General features: G+C 41.9%; 1 protein-coding gene across 37 annotated transcripts in view; it reads right to left on the bottom strand.

The window, feature by feature from the left end:
* The window catches only part of clasp2 (cytoplasmic linker associated protein 2), a 58,290-nt gene extending 33,748 nt beyond the window's left edge, over nucleotides 1-24,542 (bottom strand). For 30 of the 37 annotated variants that reach the window (XM_063899328.1, XM_063899330.1, XM_063899336.1 and 27 more), the window contains exons 1-7: nucleotides 23,640-24,541; nucleotides 18,199-18,277; nucleotides 14,994-15,097; nucleotides 14,175-14,266; nucleotides 12,444-12,519; nucleotides 11,363-11,460; nucleotides 6,971-7,041 (exon numbers count right to left, since the gene is read on the bottom strand). In XM_063899328.1, the coding sequence (XP_063755398.1) occupies nucleotides 6,971-7,041; nucleotides 11,363-11,460; nucleotides 12,444-12,519; nucleotides 14,175-14,266; nucleotides 14,994-15,097; nucleotides 18,199-18,277; nucleotides 23,640-23,837 (718 nt within the window). In that variant the 5' untranslated portion in view covers nucleotides 23,838-24,541. Of the gene's footprint in view, nucleotides 1-6,970; nucleotides 7,042-8,236; nucleotides 8,630-11,362; nucleotides 11,461-12,443; nucleotides 12,520-14,174; nucleotides 14,267-14,993; nucleotides 15,098-18,198; nucleotides 18,278-23,639 lie in introns of those variants that run through there. The other 7 variants (XM_063899327.1, XM_063899332.1, XM_063899359.1 and 4 more) reach the window with 3 other exon arrangements.
* Between the last annotated feature and the right edge of the window lie 343 nt (nucleotides 24,543-24,885).

The following is a 24,885-nucleotide window of genomic DNA, read 5'->3' as shown; positions in this document are numbered from 1 at the left end:
ATCTTGGTTGGTTTTTAATATAAATTCACTACAATCAAATCAATCTTTTCAGCCAATCCTTAAAGTAGATATCTGGTATCATGCCATGTCAATCTTCAGCTCTGGCATTCATTCTCTGACATTAACTCAGTTGTATAAATAAAAAAGCACCACAGTGTCAGCTATACTATATGGATGTAAACAACCCCAACTATGTGTGTTGCTTAAAGAGAGCTTCAACATAAAAAGTGTTGTTTCATTTCAAATCTGATAGGATGGAATGACAGAGCAAGAATGAACCACACACCAACATATGCGTGGATACCTTTAGGAGAAGTGACGTTTTAACGATGTTTGGCCCTCACCTTTTTTTCAATTGGCATTAAATCTGTAACAATTACTTTATTAACCGAAAAAGAAAAGCTAAACGAAAATTCATAGCAAAAGTAACGGTAACTACTTTTTAACGTTTTAAAGTCTGGCCTACTCTGAATATCTGTGGGTTTTGGAGTGATAAAACTGACATTTGATCGATCAAAAGATGAATCGATAAGGATTCTAGTGATAACCCTTATTAGCACATCACCAATTTAGAAAGGGTCTTAAATGTGCGAAGCGCATGCAGAAGGAAATATAAGTGATACTGTGAACGGTTATATTCAAGCCAGAGACGTGAGCGTGCAGATCTGATATCTGTTTAATGAGTTTAATTGCTTTCTAACAAAAACCAAGCAACACTCTGACATGCATCGAGGGTCTAAGCTTTATTTAGCATCACTGTTAGCAGGATTTGCATCTTTTGCTTCTGTCTAGTCAGATCCCATGGGAGAAAATGTCTCCGGGTGAAGGGCGGGGGGAGAGAGAGAGAGAGAGAGAGAGAGGAGAGAGAGCAGACTGCACACATGCTGTTGCCATGGTAACTTGTGCAGATCAGTTTCTCAAATGAATAAAGCGGCAAACAGAAAAAAGATGTTCAGAAAGCTCGCCATCACACATACACATATCCAATCCCGTTTTGATCAACAGATGGATTTACTGTCTCTCCGCTGACTTAATGTGACTTCATTAAATTAGGACGGACTCTGGAAACCTGCATCTGCCTTAGTGCCTCCAAGGATACACCACGCTGCCAAATAATATGGAACAACATTCAAACAACACAGACACCCTAACACACAGTGAGAAAATCAGCTCCACCGTGTACCAGGCAGCGTTGCCATGGAAACTCCATGAGATTAACCTCTTCCTCTTTCCATTTCAGAAGAAGGGTCCAAACGAGGAGCAAAATGACAGGCGTCAATATGCAGATCTGATAGTTGCCTGGGAATAATCAAGCAGAGGTGAATTTAAAGCAGATCCACACCAACTTCTACATTTTCCCCCCCACTGTCCTTTGGATGCACCAGCACATGATTTCGTTCAACGTTTGTTTTGTTACAGCATCATTTAATTCAATCGCACTGGTTCGGCAAATCTCTTTATGTCTAAAATGTCATCATCAGTGGTGTCTGAGTCAGAACCTCTCGTCTCTCCTTCCCCTGCTCCCTTCTCTCTCTCTTTCATTTCATTTTTTAGGTTGCTTCATTTTTGACACAGTAACAGATTGATTGTTTTAACGCCGCTATATACACATGCGTAGCACACTGACTGGAGGACACTAACGATAAATAACATGCACTTGGATGGTTGAATGGAACCAACCAGCTGTTAACACACATATTTTGTTGAAAGCCTTGAATTTGCTCAAACACGATCTGCCTAAACACGCACACACACAATAATTAGCCGTCCCCCGATCACAGTCTTGCAAAATCATGCAGGGATTAAATTAAAGATCTGTGAACATAGAAAACACTCAATTGTGACCACATGGTGGCAGCACTGACTGTTCTAAACAAACAAATAAGGCAACAGAAATCAAAACACAGAGACACTGAGTCAACTGTAATAGACAGAAAAGAGAAACAAAGACAGAGAAAGAGACCGTTTATGTCTCAACTAGAACTACACAGAATACAACAGTCAACTCCAATATACAACTACTACTACTACTAATAAGACACAGTGCCTCTGTTACTATAAACTGTATCATTAATATATGCAAGCCTTGCTTCACACACAGCAAAGTGAGACATGTTAAAGCTGTAAATCTCAACATGCGACTAAGAGTATATCCAGACGTCTCTTGAGGAGTTAGAGGTACACACAGAGCCAGTGTGTGTGCTGATCTGCAGTAATCTGCAGGGGGAACAGGCAATGTCACATATTCTCACTCAGAGCCATGTGACAGTGTGCAGAGTCCCATGAAAATATGACACACACACATGAGAATGAGAACAAGAGTAACACTGCAGGAACTGGGACAAAAGCTGTTACAAGACTCATGACTGCCCCAGATCCAAAGTGAACTGCAAGAGGTTTGTGTGTCAACGGAAAACTACGATATGAAACCTACCAGCCATGTAGAATAAGATAGGACTATGACTATTTATTATATGAAGCAAAATAGAAGGAATAAATGAAGCAAAGATGTCTCTGTTCAATTCTGATGATGTGATCAGAGGTTTCAGTCTCGTTCGTCCAATTGTGTCTGGGTCTCTAGGAGGACTCCATTTCCAGCCCAGCTCAGGAAATAATAAGATAAAATAAAAACACAAATTAACATACGCGTGCTAACAACAAATACACACAGGTCCAAAATTCGAAGTTGGGAAAATGGAATAAACTATAACATTCAGAGGAAAGCTTTGCCATGGCAACCAGCCTAGCCTGGAAACGGGGTCACGGTTTCCTTTGCAGAGCTGAAGATGCAGTGGAGCAGAATGAGCATGTCTGCGAGAGAGGGTGTGGGTGTGTGTGTGTGTGTGTGTGTGTGTGTGTGTGTGTGTGTGTGTGTGTGTGTGTGTGTGTGTGTGTGTGTGTGTCTGTGTCAGTCCCTGTCAACACTGACTGAGCTATGCAAGCGATGAAAGCTGCCACCGATAGGCAGTCTGCAGCAAATATTTCCTGGCGTGTGTGTGTGTGTGTGTGTGTGTGTGTGTGTGTGTGTGTGTGTGTGTGTGTGTGTGTGTGTGTGTGTGTGTGTGTGTGTGTGTGTCTGTGTGTGTGTGTGTTTTTGTGTTCAAACAAGCACAATTTCAGACAGGAGCAAATTACAGTACATTAAGGAAGGTGCCAGCAGCACTGACATGCTCTGATTTCTTACACAGAAACGCCTGACACAAGTTGCATTGCTCTACACACACACTGGATAAAATGTACAAATGAATAAGCAGTTTGTTTTTAAGTGGAATAGGTAACTGGTCAATGTAAACCAGTAAAGCTTACTGATTTTCTGTGTCTATCAGTCTGTGTGAAGGGGGTTTCAGTTACATTACAGTTATTTAATCATTATTATTATAGAATTAGTTCCATTGGTTTGCGTGTGTCACCTGAAGATGTCTTATACCAATGAAAGTCCTTGTTCCTTCATTTCGGAGGGGCTAAATGTTCTGCGTTAAATGAAAAATTAAACCAACTATACTACTATTATTAGATCGCCAATATTGAGGTTATCATTTGATATGTTTATAACCGGAGTGGGAAGAGTTATTTTCAAAATTGACAGAAGCAACACAAAAGTCTATCTAAATAAAGTGTCATCTAATTTGAATTCTATTTTAACATTTGATTTTTCTTTTCTCACAATCAGGTAGATATTTTAGTCTAATGTGGGAGGAGACCACTCCTCAATGCTGGAGTCAAGACAAGCAGTGTGGGCTATAATAGACCTTATCTTAATGTGAACTGTTCATCATCAATCATCTGTCCACTGGCTTACTTTAAAAATACAAAATAGAACATTGGCCAGTTTAAGAGACAGCAGAGCTGCCAACACACACTTGACCCCAGTATTACTGCAACGGGAAAGAGTTGAAGTGGGAGAAAAAGGGCAGACATCGAGAGGCTACTTCACAGTGTTATTCTTTTTTCAGGTCACTTCAAAAATGTCACTGACAGCAGGAAACTACATAATCGAGAGTATAGGACACCCCAGTTTTTACAAACACACACACACACACACACACACCCTTTGTGAGGCAGAGCATTTGGGTTTAAAGTGCTTGGAGTTTTAAGCTGATTTAAATTCAAAACCATATGTAGAAAAGCCTTTGTCTCAGTGCCAGCATCCATAGCCAGATGAGATTAAAAAACACACACACGCAAACACACACACAGGCACGCATCCAGGCGCACACAGGCACAGTTATGGATAGTAACTTCCTGTTTGTCTTTATCTGTTTTGGCTCCCCTCCCTCTGTTATCTTCTTTGTTTTGTTCAATCTCTCTCTGTCATGATGAATCAGGGAGAGGCAGTGATAGGCACAGCGCTGTGACTCGCCTACTGCGAGAGATCTCCGTATGCATCCTCCCTCAATCCCCCCGCCTCCCATCCTCTCTCCTGTTCTCTCAGCAACAGCTGCCTCAAACCTTCTGCAGCAAATATAAAGAGCTGGCCTAAATGAGATTTGGGGCAAGGGCAAGGATGAGCAGATGTGCGTGTGCATAAGTGTGTTTTAGTGTAAGGTGCACGTTTGCATCCTGTTGAAGTTCTTAGTAGCTAATGGGATGTGTCCCCTTTTTTTTGTCTTCTCGCCAAAAAAAGTTCCCTCTGAGCCTTTGGCTGATCTGTGTGACTTGTTGAGTGCCAAAATGAGTTCAGAAGTTGGGGAAACTAACAGACTCAAACTTGATTTCTTTTTTTCAAGTTTGCTTTGAATGTGAAAGAATCAATTCAGTCTGTTATTTTTATAGAAAATACATTGTTATGAAACTAATCTACAGATTGATCATTTATGAAAACAATAATTGGAGCCCACATTGGCAGTGCTGAGAATGTGTGACTCAACAAAAAGCAGCATGATGAAAAGAAACAAGCATAAGTACACGTCAGGCAGCAGCCAAGGGCAAACAGCCAGGCAGGCAAAGTTCCCCTGCTGAGCATCTGCTGACACTTTCACCCCTGCTTACTCAGGGAGTTGAAAGTGTGGTCAACACATAACGTCAGAGGGAGTGTCTTTGGGACCATACCTTATTGGAACAGTCCAATTAAGGTATGGTTGTAAAGGGGTTTGTGAACTAGGTATTCAGGCTGTTTCAGGCGAGCAGGGAATGGGGGAAGGGGGGAATGTAGAGTTTTCTGTGTCTAAGGTATTAAGAATGATTGTGTATCAAGAAGACCTACTACGTGTTGCAATGTTTACTACATAATGTGCCTAAAAACAAAAAGAAGCCACCAAAAATATATATACAGAATGATTATATCTGGATAATCAGAAGCACTGCTTTCATGCCCAGCCAAGCACATGACAGTAAACAACAACACGAGCAAAAAGAAGAAGTCACAAAATCCATGACCATGGACTCAATAACAAAACTTGCTCTAAACCCTGGGGGGGGGGGGGGGGGTTAAAAGTAGCTCTCCCTCCATCCCTCTGCTAACACCAGAGACAGCATCATGGCAACAACACCAACTACCCGCCCTGAGCCACGTCTCTCCTTGTTTCTTCTCTTTCAAAGTAAACAAACTGCAACAGCCGCCCAGGCACCGACCGCTGCTGTCCTGTCGAGGCTGATAGGGACTGTGACAGGGCCGCCTGAAGGTAGCAAGGCCAATGTCTGGATCGTCCACAACAACAACAGACATAACTGACCTCACAGTGGAGATGCTTCAATAACCTTTTCCCATTTAGAAATGAGAAAGAGATGGCTCACTTAGTTAGATACTTCCATTATCAATTTCGGACACAGCAATATCTTCTTACAATACGCGTCTTTATCATTTCTGTTGAGGCATCAACTGTAAGCATGGATCACAGAGATTGACAAGTTTTTGTTTTGTTTTTTCTTTGTTGCTCAAAGCGTAAATGAGCTGACAGAATATATGATAATGTGATATTGAATCAGCGTATACGCTCCTGTAATTGCTAATACCTATCACTGCATTTCAGACTTTATTGAAATAATGTCTGACACTGTTATCGGTATCATAACAACTCCACTCACAAACAACACAACCTTTTCTTTTTTGAATAGCTATGCCTATCCTTTTTTTCAGGGTATCTGCTCATACCATATATCTATAAGACTCTATTTTTTTCCATATTTTTTACTCAAACCTATTGCTTTTAGGATTACTTTCATAGGCAAAGCAGGAGTTGCTATAGCAGCTGGTTCCGCATATCAGACTGATCCCTACAACACAATGTATTTGTTGGTGGAAACAGCACAATAACGCTAGCAGCTTTTCTTTCCAACTATCAACGAGACTTCATTGTTATTCAGCGAAAGAAACAATTAGTCATGAAGTCTCAATTTTAACCTGACAGACACTGAATGATGTCATGGGTGTGAGTAAATTATTTAAGAGCTATTGTACCAAAGGTTTTACTCTGAAGGGTAAAAATACAAAGTGAAACACAGCTGTAGGATCGGTCGTCAATACCACCAGAGCTTTCTGTGATTCAACAACAATGGTTGAGCCTGATGATCCCAGGGACCCACACATCCTACAGCTGGACGGAACACTCAGCCTTCAGCTCAGGTCTGAGTGACAACACACACACACACACGGATTAAACAATTAATCTTATTAGGTCCTCTTACACGAGCTAATGGCAACAAACATTACCACAAAAGCACATGCTGATAGACACTTACAAGCACGCACGCACACACACACACACACACACACACACACACACACACACACACACACACACACACACACACACACACACACACACACACACACACACACACACACACACACACACACACACACACACACACACACACACACACACACACACACACACACACACACACACACACACACACACACACACACACACACACACACAAGTAGAATCATCTTGACAACAGGGCTAAACTATGTTGCTCTCAGAGGGCAACACAAATGTGGCAGAAATAAATGAGAGAAGGCACTCACCGTGACTTGGGCTGAGAGCCATGTTGCCTGAATTCAAGGCTTCATCAAAACGGGAGAATAACGTCTGTAACCTGGAGAGAGAGAGAGAGGGAGAGAGAGAGAGAGAGAGAGAGAGAGTGAGAGAGAGAGAGAAGAAGACATGTTAAGAGCAAAATATAGCAACTTGGTTTATCAAAGAGTATCATTGCTCAATCGTATAAGGGCTGGGTGATTTGGGGAAAGGCGTCTATACCGATATAGGTCATCTCGATAACAATACATCGCATATAGTATATTTTGTGGTAGTAAAATAAACAAATATTCTATATGAAATAACCAAGTTCGTAAACTCTTGTACTCTTGTGAAGGAAATCCTTGAAAAGTATCGGGTAGTTTCTCATTTACTGGCAACTTCAATGCAAAATTAACACAACAGATTGAAATATTTATTTTTGCTATACACCGACTGTTTTCACATGGATAAATAACAGAAATACGGAGTACTTAGATTAGGACAATAATGAGATTAACCCGGAGTCCGGCTTGATAATAGCACTGAACCGAATTATAACCTATTATCAATGAATAGGGTGTCATTGTGCATAACTATATCGATATAAAGTAGAGTTACAATAGGATTACATTGGAAGATGACAAATCATCATCAATGAAATAATCCCTCAGCCCTAAATTGGATACATCACAATGAGACCGAATAATAAAACAATCATCTCAATTTAGAGTCGTGACAAAGAAGCACACACAGATGGATGCACGCTCACACATATTTTTGACTTAGACACAGACAGGCAAGGTGCTGTGAATTTCAAGTGAAGGGATGATCAGCAGCAACATGTGGACTGCCCGCCCGCCTGTCTGTCAATCTGTCTGCATGTCTGTCTATCTGGGGGTGGGTGTGTCTACACTACATCACACACATCAAGCTTCAGCAGCAACACGAGTCCTTTCAACATCCTGTTCAGCATTAAACACATAAAAAACAAACGCAATGCCGAGCCAGATCTGCTCAGTCATGTGCGACACAGGTAAGAGTCTCTGCATGTTAAAAAGATGTTCCCAGATCACAGTCCAGAAGGGTAAAAACAAATAGGAGCACAACATATAAACCCAAACCTTTCCTGCACACAGCACAGCTTTGATTCACATCTGCTACACCCGAACGATATGACAATAACACAGACACAACGTCAAGTAACATGTCCTAATGTCTCCTTCTCAAAAGGTTAGCCATGGGTGTCAGCACACAGGAATAAGCGTCATACACACCGTCCTCTTTCTGTCCGTTGGTCTTTTGCTGTCTCTATTCCGATCCACAACTAAAAGACAGCTTAGCAGCTCCAGATAAGTGACAATTAACGCTGCAAGGTGCTCCTCTGATGTGCAGTCCTCTCACGTGGGTCCTTTTCTTTCATTAGCATGTCTATTCAGTTCAGAAATAGCCCAGCCTTAAGTCTTCAATACTCATTTGCCTCAGTATTTCCCAGAGGACTATTTAATAGGTTGCTGCGCAACATAGCGTTAGCTCCCATGCTAGTGACACACTCCGGTCCTCGGCTTCCCTCAGCTCTTTGTATCCAACATGGTGCAGTGGCTCCGAGAGGGGAGGAAGGGTGGAAGACAGGAGGGGGGAGGGGGGGCGTGAGAGAGAGAGAGAGAGAGAGAGAGAGAGAGAGAGAGAGAGAGAGAGAGAGAGAGAGAGAGAGAGAGAGAGAGAGAGAGAGAGAAAAGGAGCCCAAAAACGAAAGAGCAAAGCATGCTAGGGGCATACAACAAAGCACCACCTACTGTATCCCAAGCATGCACACGCACATGCACGCGCACACACTGAGAAATGTCCACAGCGGTACCAAAGGTTAAATCTCAGGCCGGGTCTCTGCGTGCATGTGTGTGTCAGAGAGACAAACAGGCCAGTTTATGTGACAGGCAGGGAAGAGATTCAGTTACCCTTTACATAACCTCCCTCCCATACCCAGACACGCACACATATACACACTCGTCAGAGGGGGAGGGGCTGCACCGCTAGCGGCAGACAGAGAGCAAGGCTTATCCTCCCCCCTCCATGTCTCTCCTTCTCCAACCCTTGCCTTCACCCCCTCTTTTCTATTTATCTTTACTTCCACCTCCCTCTTCACTTTTTTTTATTCTAGCATCCCGTATTCACACTGCTGCACCTTCTGATTGTCTATCATCGACTCTAGCAGACTTCAGCACACCTGTCAGGTAGATCATCTCCCTCTGGAACAACGAATATGTGTGAAGCAGCTCTACTGAATAATCACTGATCAATAAGCATTTGACCTACTGACAGGAGATAGCTTTCCAAGGTTACTCCCATGTTGTTTTCATTAACAAGGACTCAAATCTAGAACCAGACTTCCATACAAATCACTGCTGGAGGTACATTTCAGTATGTCTAACTGAAACATGCACAAAGAAATCCAGGTAAAGTCTGACCCACATTCAATGCAGACAGAAGGAGCGGGGTCAGATAATACTTGCTGACCCATTCAGGCTGACAGCCAGGTTGAACCCGAGTCACTGTCGGCCTGAGAGGCGTTATCAGGTTCACTGTTGGACCAGTGATCTCATCGAAGTGTAGAACACTGACCAGATGAACTGACCTGAATGATTAAATCAAACTCTCAACAATCCTGTTGTTAACAGTCTGGGACCTGAATTAGGGAAGAAGCTAAATTGGAGTAAAACCATTACTTATTATTTAACTGACACTGATTGTAAACCACATCTTTAAACCTTTATTACCAGGCATTACAAATCAGGAGCCTCAAGGCAGAACAACCCGCACATACTATAACAATTTAAACAGGTACAAAACCTACAGGGACATGAGTGGCCCCTTAAGCACTACTAAAGAGCTTGGTCCATTTAATGCACAGCAACTCTGACTTCCAGTCACAATATTATTCATAGGAGTCCCACAGGGAGAAACTGCCATTGTTTTTACTTATTGGATGGATTCATCTTTTTTTTTATAGCCCGCTATGGTGGCCAGATAGTGAAGCCAAAGTCTGAGGGTAAAAAAAGCATGGAGGGTGTTTGGGGGTCAGTGTAGATTACTACATTACTGGAAGACTTGAAAAAAAGCTTCTAAAAAAAAGAAGCTTTCTTACAATGTGGCTTGACCTTAAGATTGTCCTGTGCTGCATTAGAAAATCTTTCTTTGAGTTAGTGCAAACTACTTGCGGGTGTGATTTAATGCTGTAGGCTTGGATACAAAAACCAAAAATGTCCCATTGGAAATCAATAATGCATGAGCCACAAACTGCTAAAAGCCACACATGCCAAGGATTTCATGCGGACTGACCTTGTGTTAGGGAACAGGGCATATCTCTTGTCATCTGCTACTTTTATCCATTCTGCTTTCTCCAATACGCTCTGCAACTTTCAACCTCTCGTTCTCAGCAGAGAAACTCCTTTTCTCTCTCACAACTTCCACTTCCTCTCCATTATCTGACACTAGCTCTGCAGATGACATGTGATCTGGTTGGCAAGACCCCGGCTGCAGCCCTTAATTAAACCCTGCAACAACGCACTTACAAACACACAACCTCCACCTTGCCTTCATACCAGTGCTCCAATATTTATAGTCAATACAGTAACCAAAAATAAATGTGCGCTAGTTCCAATTCATGCTAAAATAAATATATATATATCAAATATGTAATTACTGTATGCTTCCATAGAAGAAGTATTGGTTTCCCGGCCTACATGTGCACATCTGTGAGACTTCTACACATAACAGACACACAGAAGGCTGCATGAATCCCACAGGAACAGAACGCGTGTTCATACTGGAGACAAACAGGCTTAATATGCACAACACATGACACATGGCCACAGCCAGCATTCACAGACGCAAGACTCATACTGAGCAGTCAGCACACAACCCTGGCTGTTGATCAGGTCTCACACAGGGGGAGGGGGGGAGGGAGAGAGAGAGAGAGAGAGATAGAGAGAGCGAGAGAGAGACAGAGAGAGAGAAGGGGGTCACTGTGTGCTTAGAATAACCCTCAACTCAGCACATGTAACCAGGACGACCAAAGAAGAACTAACGGACTTTAACAAACAAACTTTCTCCAATTTTTTACAAACTCTTGTTACTCCACCTTTTGTACCCCATCTGCCCACTCCCACCCTCCTCCCCCGGGACAGTCAGCATTGTGCTCTGGATGAAAGTGCCTCTCTGTGTGTGTGAAGGGCAGAGTGGTGCATGGTGTGGCCTGGAACAGACTGAGTGCCAGGGCCACGGGACCCACAGACCCTCCACACAACTCACCCACTGCTGTGCAGAGCAGTTGCAAACAAACAAGCAGAACTGTAACAGGCGCTCACAACGCAGGAGCTTATCTATAGCTGTACAAAAGAACTCACCTTGCAGCGGGCAGTCCTCTCTTTCCCAGGTCTGCTCGGACCCTCTCTCCAACGTGACGATAAACATCCACCAATGCTGCGATGGAGGCCTCGCGTACCTACAGACAGCAGACGTTATGAATTTAGAAAGACCAACATAAAGATGTGCATCCGTGTGAAGCTTAACTGCTACAAGCTTTTTATTTGTTCCTCTTTACCTCTCCCTCTCTGGATGTATATAGAATTGTGCTATTGTGTATATTGGAGCTACAAAACAAGGCTGAGGGAATTTACTTCAGGTACAAATACTATCTACTCCTTTTCCTGGCACGAAAATGGATTTGTTTTTTCGTTCCTTTCTTATTGCTAGTTGATCCTTTTATATTGTCTGCGGTTGTAATAACAATGCATTAAAAAAAAAAAGCTTGCACTGGTATAGTGGTGAAATTGTGTGTTTCTTGCAAATATGTTCAAATTGCACACAGATTACCCTCTGGCTTTACTGTTTGGGGTTGCACACACGAAAGACAGATTAAAAAAGAGATTAAAAAACAAAAGCTTAAGGGCCTGCACTAATCCCCCTAATGGGAGACATCGGATTTGCTAGTTACTGTGTGAGCACTGTAGTGGTTTGGAGCTGGGATGCTGTAAAAACGGATACTCTGCAACTGAGGGTGGGCGAGACTGCTGAAGATTTTGATTGGTCGGGACAGAATGTGGGTAGATAATCATTGGGTAGAGGAGAAGAGCAGATTTCAGTTTAGGGATGCAACTCCACAGGAGATATAAAACCAACCTCTCTCCCTCCTTCACACCATCAGCTAGTAGTGTGTGTGTGTGTGTGTGTGTGTGTGTGTGTGTGTGTGTGTGTGTGTGTGTGTGTGTGTGTGTGTGTGTGTGTGTGTGTTAATGGTGGGGTGTTAGTGCTCTACAGAGCCCATCTCCTTGCTAATAACAGTAATAATCACTCTCTGGAGGCTGAGAGCTAAACCACATGCTTAGCTACAGACTGATACAAGGAAGAAACATTTCTCTACCCATTCGATAAAGTATAAGCAGGTATTGATTATATATTGTAACGCTGAAGTGATACGGCTTTTACCTGTGGGTTCTGGTCTCCAGTCAACGTGCAGAGATGAGGAACTAGTTTACTGAGGCTCAGTGGCTGGGCTCCATACCTGAGAGAGAGAGCCACAAAAAAGACAAGGAAATGAAAAGGATGATATTTATTCATGAAGTCAAAGCAAGGGGGGAAATACCTGCAGTCTTCAAGCTTGCACATCATTCATATCACAGTTACAGGAATATGGAAAACGCTTTTATTCTCTAGAGGGAAACTGAATTTTAGAAAGCCAGGTGTCAAATGTGAATAGGATTTATGAACCCTGGGATACATGGAGCAGACAGCTCGATATATTTTTCATAATAACTTGTATTATTCATGGTAGCCGAGAGAGGTGAAAGCACTGCAACCTGTGATAATACCAGCCAATTAACAGTACATCTTCACCACTTGACAACAAATAAATCACAACAATAAGAAAATAATAGTAATTGAGCATACAAACAAACATACCTAACAGGTCAGACGAAGAAGGAAAAAAACATATCAGGAACTACCAAAATGGGACCAAACTAATTTGGTCAGCAAAACATTTAGAACATTTTTTTTACAGAATGCGGGTCGTTAGGACGTACACACGGCCCAGAAACAATTTACGGAAGCTAACCATGTGACCTTCATATCGACCATTTCTAAATCAGGATGTATTGGGGGAAATTATTCATCCTGGACATATTTTTTGTGTGGATTAACCAACTAGTCATTTTCAATTAGTCTTTTTGGTTTATCGTCCTAGATGTGATTTCTCGAACCTCCCGTGTGAAAAGCATCTCATATCACGCTGGGATATTTTCTTTGGAAAGCAGTGAGATAAAATCCTATACAAATGAAATGTAGCAGAGAGTCAGGCCTGACAGCTGAGCATGACACTGTAAGAGTTCAGGCCGGGGTGAATTGAAACCAGATTTTTTTTAATCTCTGAAAGGGACTACGAGGTGAGTTGTGGGCTTTAAGGTTGTTAACGTCACATGACGAAACACGCGGGCCACCTCTGCAAACAGTTAAGAAGATTATTCCTGGAGACAGGCTGCGTGTGCTCCTTTGACAAACAAATAAGGCATGTTCATGGAGAGTAGTAATAAAAAAACAAAGAGAAATATGCACCCCTCTGTGTGTAGAACATGAGCTAATTCAAACTGAAGAGGTAGGGCATCAGTACAGCAGGGCAGGACACTAATGCCACCTTGGGGCAACTAAACAAACTGTGTGGGATTCCTATTGGAGGTGCCTGATCAGGAAAGTAAAATATCAATGGGATTTCTATAATGTGAACGGTACGGTGTCAAAGCATTTTATAACTGATGGGTATCAGCTGATGCTTTGTTTCCTAAAAGGTTTCTGTTTGCACAATTTTCTTTAAGTATGAGTAACTTAGGCTTTTAGGCGAGTAAAACACATGATGGGTGTTTTGCAGCCGTGTTTCTATTAGGCATTAAAAGATTATTGGTCAATCCTGAGTATAGGCTTAAGGTTGAAAACCCTCTTTCATAAAATACCTTCAGTATATAAATAATTTATCAATGAGTCGGTTAATAGTAAGGGCAAAAAGACTGTTTGTATGGGATTTAGATTTAAGTGTAACGACTAATGTGTGACCTGCCCTCCAGATGAGAGTAAATATGCAGACATTTAATAGCTTCAAACTTTCAAGTGTCTTCTTTCTCATTTCACCCTGGAAGTGATACAGACGTCGAGGGGGAAGTTACTCACGTGTTCAGCGTGTCAATGAGACAGAGGCAGATTCCTTCTCGACTGCGGAAGTTCTTGTGTTTAAAACCAGGAAGTAGCCTTTCCCAAACGAACTGAAGAGGAGAGAGAAAAAGGGGAGGGATGAGGGAGAGTGACCGAAGAGGAAGCTTCTGTCAGGCAGCTCATCAGGGGGTTTGAGCAGATTACGCAGCGAGTGTGCCGAGCGTAGATAACACAGAGCAGAGGCGTGTAATTCCTTTAACACCCAGGTGAGGGAGCCCAAACACAGAGCTCCTCTCGCCTGTAGCCAACACTTAATGATGTGGAGGTGGTTGTGATTTGTCTTCTCTCTCTGTTTTTCGTCTCGAAAGTGCATTCTTTCTGAAAACTAGAATAACTATAGTTTATCTGAAGGTTGAATGTTGTACAGATAACTCCTCATAAAAGCTTCTAGAAAAACAGCTGCCCGTTATACTGCTTACGAAGAAGCAGCAGGATCACAGAAACAGGGTATCAGTAAAAATAGATATTATTTTTGTTTTGAAACAAAAAATATGTAAAAGGAATAATCAAATGCAACATTTGTGGGTCATTCTGACAACCCTATTACTGATTCTTCCAACGGTATACAGCCAAACCCAATACAATACAGTATTTAACATTGGCTTTTCGTCTACAGTCAGTTCCTGAACTCAAAAAAACAAACAGTCCTGAGACTATTTAAGGATCAACATCTAAATTGTCCTATGTGGTGTTTGAATCCAACACCACAATTTGTTTAGCTTTTGCTTATACTGAGGCTGACATTTTTATGACCGTGTGTGCAAGTGTGTTTCTCACCATGGGCGAGGCACTCTGCTCCATACAGCGAAGGATGAGAGCTTGGCTGTTCTCCCTGACCTGGTCCTTCCCATCGCCCAGCCGGTCCACCAGAGCTGGCAAAACTACAGGCAGAAAAAGAGATGGGACAAAGGGCCGGGTTAAACAGAGTCAATGAATTAAAAAATAATGTGCACTATTCACATGAAGTACAGGGAACATGAGGCCACACAAGAAACTGAGTCTTGCCACACTTAAAAGACCAAAGACAAATAATAGACACTGCCCCCATGTGGACTACTTTTAAAACATGTCAAACATATGTCTGAGTGTGTGTGAGAGATGACGTAAAAAACATTGAAATGTAAAGGCTTGATCAACATCAACATCAAGGTTCTGATAAAACCAGAGGAAAGAAGATAGGAAATGAGAACTGGACCGTGACTAAAATAGTGTCAAATCAGCAAATGCTCTCGTGTCACTTCCACTTTATCTAAACACAAAACTGCTCCAGTAGCGCGGCCGATGCAAGGCAGTGACGTGCGCTGTACAGAATTAAGAGTAAGAGCCTTTACATGCTGGCACTGAAATGTACAGATTTTGGCAATGGGACAAATGTTTCAGATGGTGGCTGTAATCCTCTATGCAATTTCAAACTGAGCTGGCAGGACACCTCACAGCTTCAAGGGTTTTTCAGCTTTAATATCTGATAAACAAGAACTGGACACTTTTTAATCTGAAGATCATATTAGTGTTTGTTTTTATTAAAATATGGTGATATAAAGTATTTTTATCCTCACCAAAACATTCCATTAAATGACAAAAATCAACATTTTGTTTCTATAAATAACGTTAATATCCATACATCGTATTCCTCTGCCAAACACTTACATTGAGGTCCAAGAGCTATTCAATTGGCCAGCCTTATTATGAAATGCAAAAGGCAAAAAAGGAACAAAACACAAAGGCTTGTCTTATTCCATAACCCTGAAATCGAAAATGTCTAATCTGGTGAATCTTTTTCATCAAATGGCAAAACATCAAACTTTCTGAGTTACATCCAACTCCAAACCTCCCTTTGACATCAGCGCACTGAATGAGATAAACACAATACACCCAGAAGAGCATGGGCAAACACACAAGGTCAAACACACACACACACACACACACACACACACACACACACACAATTCTAGTCTGAAACTTCAGCATGGGGAGTGATGTCATCTCTCCTTTTCCTACGATGTGTGTGTGTGTGAGAGTGTGTGCGCGTACATTATGTTACCACAACAGCTGGTTGCATTGGCAACAAGGACAATACCCTCAAACATAGAACATGACAGGGGGGGCATTGTTGCACAGCATCTGCTGTAGTAAGCATGAAAACACACGTACACACACATACAGCAAACACACTTTGCTGGTGTGTTTGCTGTATGTGTGTGGTAAGTTGCTTCATCTTTTTCCAAAAGGGCGATCAAAGTGGCCCACAGCTGCCGGACGAATCACGTCACTTTGTTTTGATTCATCACTTGGAAACAAGACATTTCTTTCAAGTGAAATCAACGTCTTTTTGCGATATGAGTGTTGCACTTTTCTCACTTCACATCTGGGAGTTACTTTGCACGATGGTTCACAGCAGGGTAGGGCGGAAGCAAACAGTTTAGAGCTTTATCCATGACGTTAACATGAAAAATCGACCGGTGTTTATTATGTTTAAACTCATTGTTATGCAGATTAAGATTACAGACTGCAAGATTGCAACCAAAACATTTGTAATAAAGTCCAAAAATCAAACTCTATTGCAAAAATATAGGCCTAATTGTTATTTAAATTCACAATGTGTTATCCAACTAACTTTGGTGTTCAGCCTTTCAAAAACAACATTTTTAATAAAGAAAAGACTTGTGTATTCAATCAGATGAACCCCTTTATTCAAATTGAGGATTTAGATGAACTTTTCTTTTTTATTGATACAATATGAGGACAGGAGTTTAAATCCTATTTCAAAAATCTCATAAGAAGCACAACATGTTAAAAAATGAATCACATCTGGCACAGCCCAACAGCACAGTGCCAAAGTGAACACATAGGGTCTAATGACAGCAGCCCTGACTCAGTCCTTTAAATCAATACAATCGCTCAGTGTCAATGATCTCATCCTCCTCCTCCTCCTCTCCGAGTGTGTGTGTGAGTGTGTGAGGAGGGTGGCTGAGAGCAGGGGTAAGGAGAGAGAGAGAGAGAGAGAGAGAGAGAGAGAGAGAGAGAGAGAGAGAGAGAGAGAGAGAGAGAGAGAGAGAGAGAGAGAGAGAGCACAGGAAAGGAGAGATGGAAGTCAGATGGAGGGAGGGAGATTCCAGAGGCAGAGATGTTTTTACCATCAATCTGAAACACACACTTCAATAACACACACACACAGGGCTAAGGCATCGTTAAAGATAGTGAGCCAAATAGAGAGTGTGTGTGTGTGTGTGTGTGTGTGTGTGTGTGTGTGTGTGTGTGTGTGTGTGTGTGTGTGTGTGTGTGTGTGTGTGTGTGTGTGTGTGAGTAATGGCAGACTTTTTCCTCAGTGTGACAGGTCCAGTCATACCAGAGGGCAAAAAAAAGGTGACAAGATCCCGTCTGCCTGACAAAGACAGCTGGTGACACCTTCAGAGGACACACACAAGGGCTGGCACAGACAGAACACACACACACACACACGCACACAAACACACAGAAAGAAGGCATGGAATTGGATACAAGATGCAGTGTATGAGGTCATATAAATGTGAGGTGTGGTTTTGGTGTGTAATAGACTACAGCATGGCAGACAATTTAGAGCCTAAATATAGAGCCCAGAGGATGCAGTGTGTATCAGAGAGGAGGTCGTGCCAGGCTTTAGAGCCGCTGCTGCTCTGTCTCAGAGGAACCATAAACGGGAAGTGAACGACAAAATGGTAGGTCAAATGCTGAAGAGGCTTGAAACAATACAATAACGAATATTAAGATCATTTATCAAATGAATCGCCAACGATTTATTGGTTTGAGAATTCTCCGATTCTGTGAATATTTTCTGGTTTCTTTACTTGTCTATAACAACTAAATATATTTTATGTTCAAGAAACTAAGCAGCAGAGGTATTTTCAGGGACAACCTGTGTATCTATATAAGTGCAAAGCTGAGTTAAAGAAAAACACAGAGACATGATGAATTAGTTTCATTCAGGGTGGGTCGGACGTCTCACCTGTGCACAGGTATCCTCTGAACCGCTCTCCCATCCGGTCCACAAACGCACCGCAGATGTCTATCCCCAGCAGGGCCACCTACACAACGATCAAAGTGGCGAAAAACAAAAGACAAATGTTATAGTAAGCCTCACACAGTAATGATTCACAGCAGTCTCCTGTATTTATCATGTCAACAAACACAAATACATTTATTTCAAACAGACTCAGTGTCTATAGTGGCAGGAGTCAAATGAAAATAAAATTAGATGAATTAAGTCTGGTCTTCATGTTTCAGTGTCTAATATTCAAAGACACTTTATAGTCATTGTAAAACACAAGTTTATGCAACACAAAGCAGTTAAAGACACAAGTTATTTCACAAGAAAAGGAGACAAAACTGCTTTTGATGGAGTTTGAGGAGGAGATTAGGAGGAAAAAAGGTGCTCTATAGTCTGGAGTTATGACAGAGGACACTTCTGTATCTCTTGGCACCTTAAATAGATACAAAAAAATGAATCAAACTTTCTCATGAGGTTTGCTGACTCAGCACAGACTGTGAATGTTCATGATGTCATGTTCGAGGACTCAAGTCTCTCCTCGTCTCCTTTTTAAGATGTAGGCCAGTCAGTCTGCTTTTTAAAAAAAAGAGTTAAGTCCCCAAACCTCAGATATCTGGAGCCTTGTCTCGTGAGAAACGAGTAGTGTACCCATCAGAGAAAGTAAACAGGGAATTCTAGTTTAAAAACAAACTGTACCAAGCCTGTGCACAGTGTAATATTTGTGTAAATATTGAATGGTGTACAAGGTCTTACATTGTACTCAGTGTACAATATTGTCATAGAGCAAATCTGACTTTCCATCCACCTTTTAAAGACAAACACTTAACCTCCAAAGACCATCTGTTAACCCCTCCATCCGCCACAATACACAAGCACTTTTTATTATAAGAGCAGAAACCTGAGCCAGCTCAAATCACAGGGGATTTTTCTGTTCACATTTTTTCCCAGTATTGCCTTTAACTGAGGTTTAAAATGAGTAAGTACTAAGAAACAGGCCATCCCACGGTGGCAAACAACACATTCAGGGGAAGTGAAAAAAAAAAGTATGCAACACAGGTAGTGCCTAAATGTGTGACATTCGGTTTGGGTACATTTACCATTACCTCCACTTCCTCAGAGCCATACATTTAGTCATTTCTTGTGGCAGACGCCTTTTAAAGTATCTGGAGTAGTGTGAAGTTTTATCAAACAGCAATATATATTTTGGCTCAACTGTTGAGTGCCTATGGGATCAAATAACATAATCATGATCCCAAAGGCATCCAGGAATTGAGCAAAACCGAGCAAGTAAACTAAGGGGTTTTGAGGGGGCGCCTTTTTCCAAGCTCTGTCTGAGAGGAGGCCCACACAGTCTCAAGAGTCTGAAAACCTTTGCTCTAATTAACAACCAAAGAAATCCCCTCATAGTCTCACATAAGATCCTATTACAGACAGTATCATAGGTTACTGTGCGTACAGATGTGGCTCTTTTGATTTCATTTTATAAACACAATCTGCATAAAAGCGGCAATGACAAATCAACATGACTTGTGCAACTGTAGAACAAACACACAATGCTTGAAGACCCTTACTCATCTCTCCTGTCTATCACCATTGGGTTGCAATATGATTCGTAGGGGGAAGGTACGCTGGATTTCTGTCCTGTGGTACGGTTGAATTTTCCACTGTGTTTCTGATTAGGATCACATCCCACACTGCGCTGTGCTCCTGGAATGCTTGCTTTGGCAGCGCTGAGTAAAACTGAGCAGTCCAAAAAGAAAATCCATTAAACATTACTCTCCAGACTCCTCTTCCATAAATCGGGAGTAAGGCTGCCTATTTTAGTCAAAGGAAGACCGAAGAGAAAAGCAAGGTAACCACAAAAACAAAAAGAGGGAGGGGGGAGATGAGGAAAAAGTGTGAGGATGAAAGCCAAGCAATACCACAGAAAACAAAAAATCACCTGGAGAAGAAATATGAGCTCCAGGTCACTATGATGACTCTGTAATCCTAATTTAGGGGAGGGAGGGAGCAAAAACAGCAGGGCAAGAAAACAGTGCAGGCAGGAAGCAGCTTTCCTCCCCCTCTCCTCCACCCAGCAACCCAACCAGCTTGGTGCCCACAACCATATGGCATCTTCCCTCGGAGAGAGACGTGAGGAGACAGAAGAGGCCGTGCAAGTGATCTACCTTTGACAGGAAAACATGGAGAGGCATCAAAAGAGACTGAGGGGGAAGATTTTTCCTGCAGTAAAAAATATGACTTGGAAGTATGGAGGAGAGAAGAGGTGGGAGGCCAAGTAAGCAGTTGGGCATCCCCCCAAATATTCAAACATCGGGTATGCGGAGGTGGTGGTGTCTACATAACCACGGCATCTTAAAGGGCAATCTTCAAAACATCAGTATGACTGAGGTATGCTGGAGAAAATATTTAGTCCTGTATGAATGGTGCTTTGTGTCCGGTTGGAGCGTTTGTTGGCTTAGCCGGCTAATTCACATACCATGTACAGGGTTTTCTCTGGATCCTAGAGAGGCTTTAAGCGATTTAAAAGGTCCAAGGCTCTCACAGCAACATTTAGGAGTGGACAAAATGTGATAGATGGAGGTCGATGCTAAAAGAAAAAACGACAATTGAAGAGCGAACACCTCTGCCATGGCAGCAGAATGCCCCCAGCCATTATGATGCATAAATGGAAAACTGGATTTTATCCAATGGTCGGATTAAATAACTTATTAGGGGATTTAACCTTAAGTTCTGTGATTAATCATGACAACAAAACTAAAATCATGAAAAATGACCATTATTTTTCGCTCTTATAGATCCATTAAGTGTTCAAAAAATTGAAATGTTGGTAATCTGCTTTATGGATTATTCCAGAGTGAATGGAAGCCTTTGCTGTGAGACTGGGATATCGATGTTACAACACATTTTTGTGCTACAAATCAATGGCAAAATGTACCTTTGTGAAGTGAAGTGCCAGATTTAATAAGCCTATATCATTGCCATATTAACCCAATTACATTTGAATTATAATAAATACAACTCTGCACAAAGGGGTGGTGCCCAACATCACTGAGGGTTATTACCTCAACAGAATGTGAAAGACAAATGCAGCTGGAGTTCATCTGCTGCTATTCTAATGATAATAACGCAAACAAAATCAAATCAGTAATCACACTAGAAGGTTTATAGCATAAAACATCTGTAGGGGAGTTGAGTTTACAGGAAGTACAGGCTAACACAAAAATAGCTTCATTGGTTTCAAGAGAAATAACAACGTATTATCGCTGCTATGAAAATATCTCATCTTTAAATACTGTATTGTATCGTTAAGCCTGCATTGCGTTAAACACCGTTTCAAAAGTTCAAATAAAGCATATTTTATACTCTTTATTTCAACGAAATCACAAGGATCAGTGTTTGGTCAGGCCAGCCTTTGGTAGCAGTATGAACCCGTCAATAAAGTCAGTGTTCAGTCATCTCTGCAGCCCATACATGCAGAATGCAAATTAATGCCCTCTGTTTAAGTCTCTCACATTAGCGCTGAGGTCTCTGTGATGATGTGAGGGCTAGGCGTATGAGTGGAATCTACTGTTCTATCTATTGATTGAGGAAAGAAAGAAGAAGCTGAAACGGATTCAGTGTTTAAAAAAAGACCCAGACAGGAGTGGAACAGGGCCAAGGGACAATTTGTATCCATATCGAAAAGAGGAACTTGGATGCGACAGTCGCCTTCTACGAACGTTGAATCTATTAAAGAGTCCTGACTGGTGTTTTCCTTTGCCCCATTTAGCACCATTTCTGGGTTTTCACCTCTTACTCTTTGATCCTCAACCACATTTCACCCCGCATCATCTCTCCATTAATCCCCCTCTCTGTGCTGACTCAAAATCTTCCTTATAGCCAACTCTTCTGTCCCTCTGGCTGACAGGGAGCCAATAAGCATCATTAAAAGCCCGCTGTTTGAGGGACTCTGAGGATCACAACTCATCACTGCCAGTGAGCTCAAGTTACTGTATGTATCGTCCACAAAAAGGAACAAATCTGAACAAAGGGAAACTTTGGCTTGTTACAGCTCGAGACAAAATTCTTGGTAGGCATATTTAAGAGATGGCAATGGTTCACATCAAATATGGTGGATGGGTACCAAGTTAAATTTAAATGGCTTATTACAACAAAATGATAAACAAGTTAAAGGAACGCTTTAAACCACCATGGCCCCCGGTAGACCCCCAACACATAACAACACTGACTATAACACCCCCTGTTGTGTTAAATACTGTGCAATACATATCTGGCTGTTGTACTTTTATTTTTGTGTATTTTGCAATTGTGTGATTATATTTGTTTAGTATCTTGGTGTAATATTAAGCTGTCAAAATGAAAAATGTCCCCTCTGTGGGACGATTAAAGGTATTCTGATTCTGATATACCCCTGGAAAGAGAGACTTAAGGAGACTGCTTCTGTTATGCTGAACGCCACATTTCCACACTCTTTGAGTCTTACTGATCGCTGCATGTCAGTGCACATCGTTTATCAGTTTGAAAAGAGATTAAATAATCACATTTCAGCACACTTTGAAAAGGGATTTCAGACAGTTTTGACTTGCTGTCTGGATCTTTGTGATACCTTGGCAAAAATGTCACATTCCTGCATTTCTGAGATATGACAGAGCGTGTAGACAAGGCCGCCACACAAACATGAAACAGCAATTTCAAAAAATATGAAAAGGCAAAAAGACAGATTGAGAGTGTATGTCTGTGTCTGTGTGTGTGTGTGTGTGAGAGAGCGAGAGAGAGAAGAAGAGAGAGCAATTGATGGAGAGAAAGCATAGGGTACAACAATGAGTCTGCAGACCCCTCCCCCATCATAGCATCCAGAGCTACAGTAGTCTGACAATGGGTCCCCTCAACACAGACACACAGTCTCAGCCAATACAGCCATTTAAACTCCAACAAACCACAGGAATGCCCTGCAAACGTCCAACTATGTCACTGGGGGTACATTTAAATGTCTGCTTATTGTTATCCAGAAATACTACTAGGGTGACGAGATAAACAAGATAAACACATAGCCTTCCGTTTTTTATAGATTGTGTAAGATTATACACTGAATTAAAATAATGAAATTCTTATGTGTATCCTCTGTCAAGATCTTGGCTGATAAGAAAAGGGGCAACCTGTTCAAAAGACCTGGATTAAAAAAAGGTTAATTAAATATCCATCTTTATACCGTTACGGTGAGAGCAGCCCGTTTGAAATCCATTATCTCTGCTAGAGTTGTTAACGTTTTAACAAACCTTTTTGTCTTCCAGTTCACGAGGTAAACTGGTGGCAAATGATTAATAAACAACACGAGGGACTGGCTGCTGCAGTCACAATGCGATACCTTCATGTGATGACTGGCCAAGATTTCTCACCTTGAAATTGCTGGAGTTCACCCATCCTGTCAGCTCGTCAATGGTTTTATCGAGACGGGGTTTGTCCTGCTCCACGTCTGCGGAGCGTTGCGGATCATTCAGGTAGTCAATGAGGTCCTGACCGACCTGTAACCTGCGGCTAACATCTTTCTGCACTACCTGCTGGTAAAAATAGTCCATATTGTCATGATCCTCCATTGGGCACTCAGTGCCGTGTGGCCAGCCACTGAACCCGGTCGAAGACTGAAGACAGTAGTCGGTGGGACGGGGTGTAAAGGACAGTGGAGGGGCAGAGAGACTGTAAGGTCTGAACTGTGTCTAATTTATGAGTGAGGATCAGCATGCAATCCTTAAATTAAAAACGAATAGAGATTATTTAACCCACAAATCATCTCTGCCAAAAAACTATACTTTGTGTGACAAAGACGTTACGTTAGCTCTCTAGCTTACTTATTGTGCAACATTAGCTAAGAAGGTTATTTAAAACTTAGAGAAAGTTCCAGAAATGTGTAATTGTAGTAACTACATCAGGTTTCTTCAATATGCCAACATCAAAACAAGCCTGGCTAATTGTTATGCTAACAAAGATAGCACCTAGCCAGTTAGCACAGCGACCCAAACAAGGGTAGAGCGCTTCCAATCAGCTAGCCAGTCGAGCTAACGTTAGTGATCCGCAGGCCGGACGCCTGGATCCCCTTCTTTAGTCCATGACCACGGGCTGAAAAGTCTTCAGAGCTCTCTGTTGTGCACTTTTTTAGCGGTAAAGTTGCACCAAACTTCCACAATCTTGGCTCAACTCCTGTCCTGCGATACTGCTTTCTCTTTAATCCAGGAATAATCGCTGCTGCCGCTAAACCCGTTAAGTGGCGCTGAAAACTCGCCGCTGCCGGTGACTGCAACCGATCAACCATCAGAAGGGTCCTCAGGCACTGCACAGCTAGCCAGCATCATGCCTGATCAAAAATAAACAATTATGAAGAGTACTGTTGAGCGCAATGTAATTAAACAATAAGAAGATATTATACTCAATTAAATTATATGTTTTCAATCCTTATTGCTTGATGATTTATGTTTTCTCTAATATAGTCATGATTTAGACAGACCGCACTGTTTGTGGGTGTGTCTGCAGTCTACACGGCTCCTGGGTGACATCTAGCGGCTCAGTGGGGCTGTTGCCTGTATTCAGTTTGCCGCAGTTTACTATAAATGACTCTTGTATTGCAGCACTGTTAGATTTAGTCAGTGA

Source organism: Eleginops maclovinus, chromosome 13 (genome assembly GCF_036324505.1).
Source record: "Eleginops maclovinus isolate JMC-PN-2008 ecotype Puerto Natales chromosome 13, JC_Emac_rtc_rv5, whole genome shotgun sequence".
In the NCBI taxonomy this organism is placed as follows: domain Eukaryota; kingdom Metazoa; phylum Chordata; class Actinopteri; order Perciformes; family Eleginopidae; genus Eleginops; species Eleginops maclovinus.
Note: the sequence above shows the minus strand (reverse complement) of the source record. Positions and strands in the feature narration are given on the sequence as shown.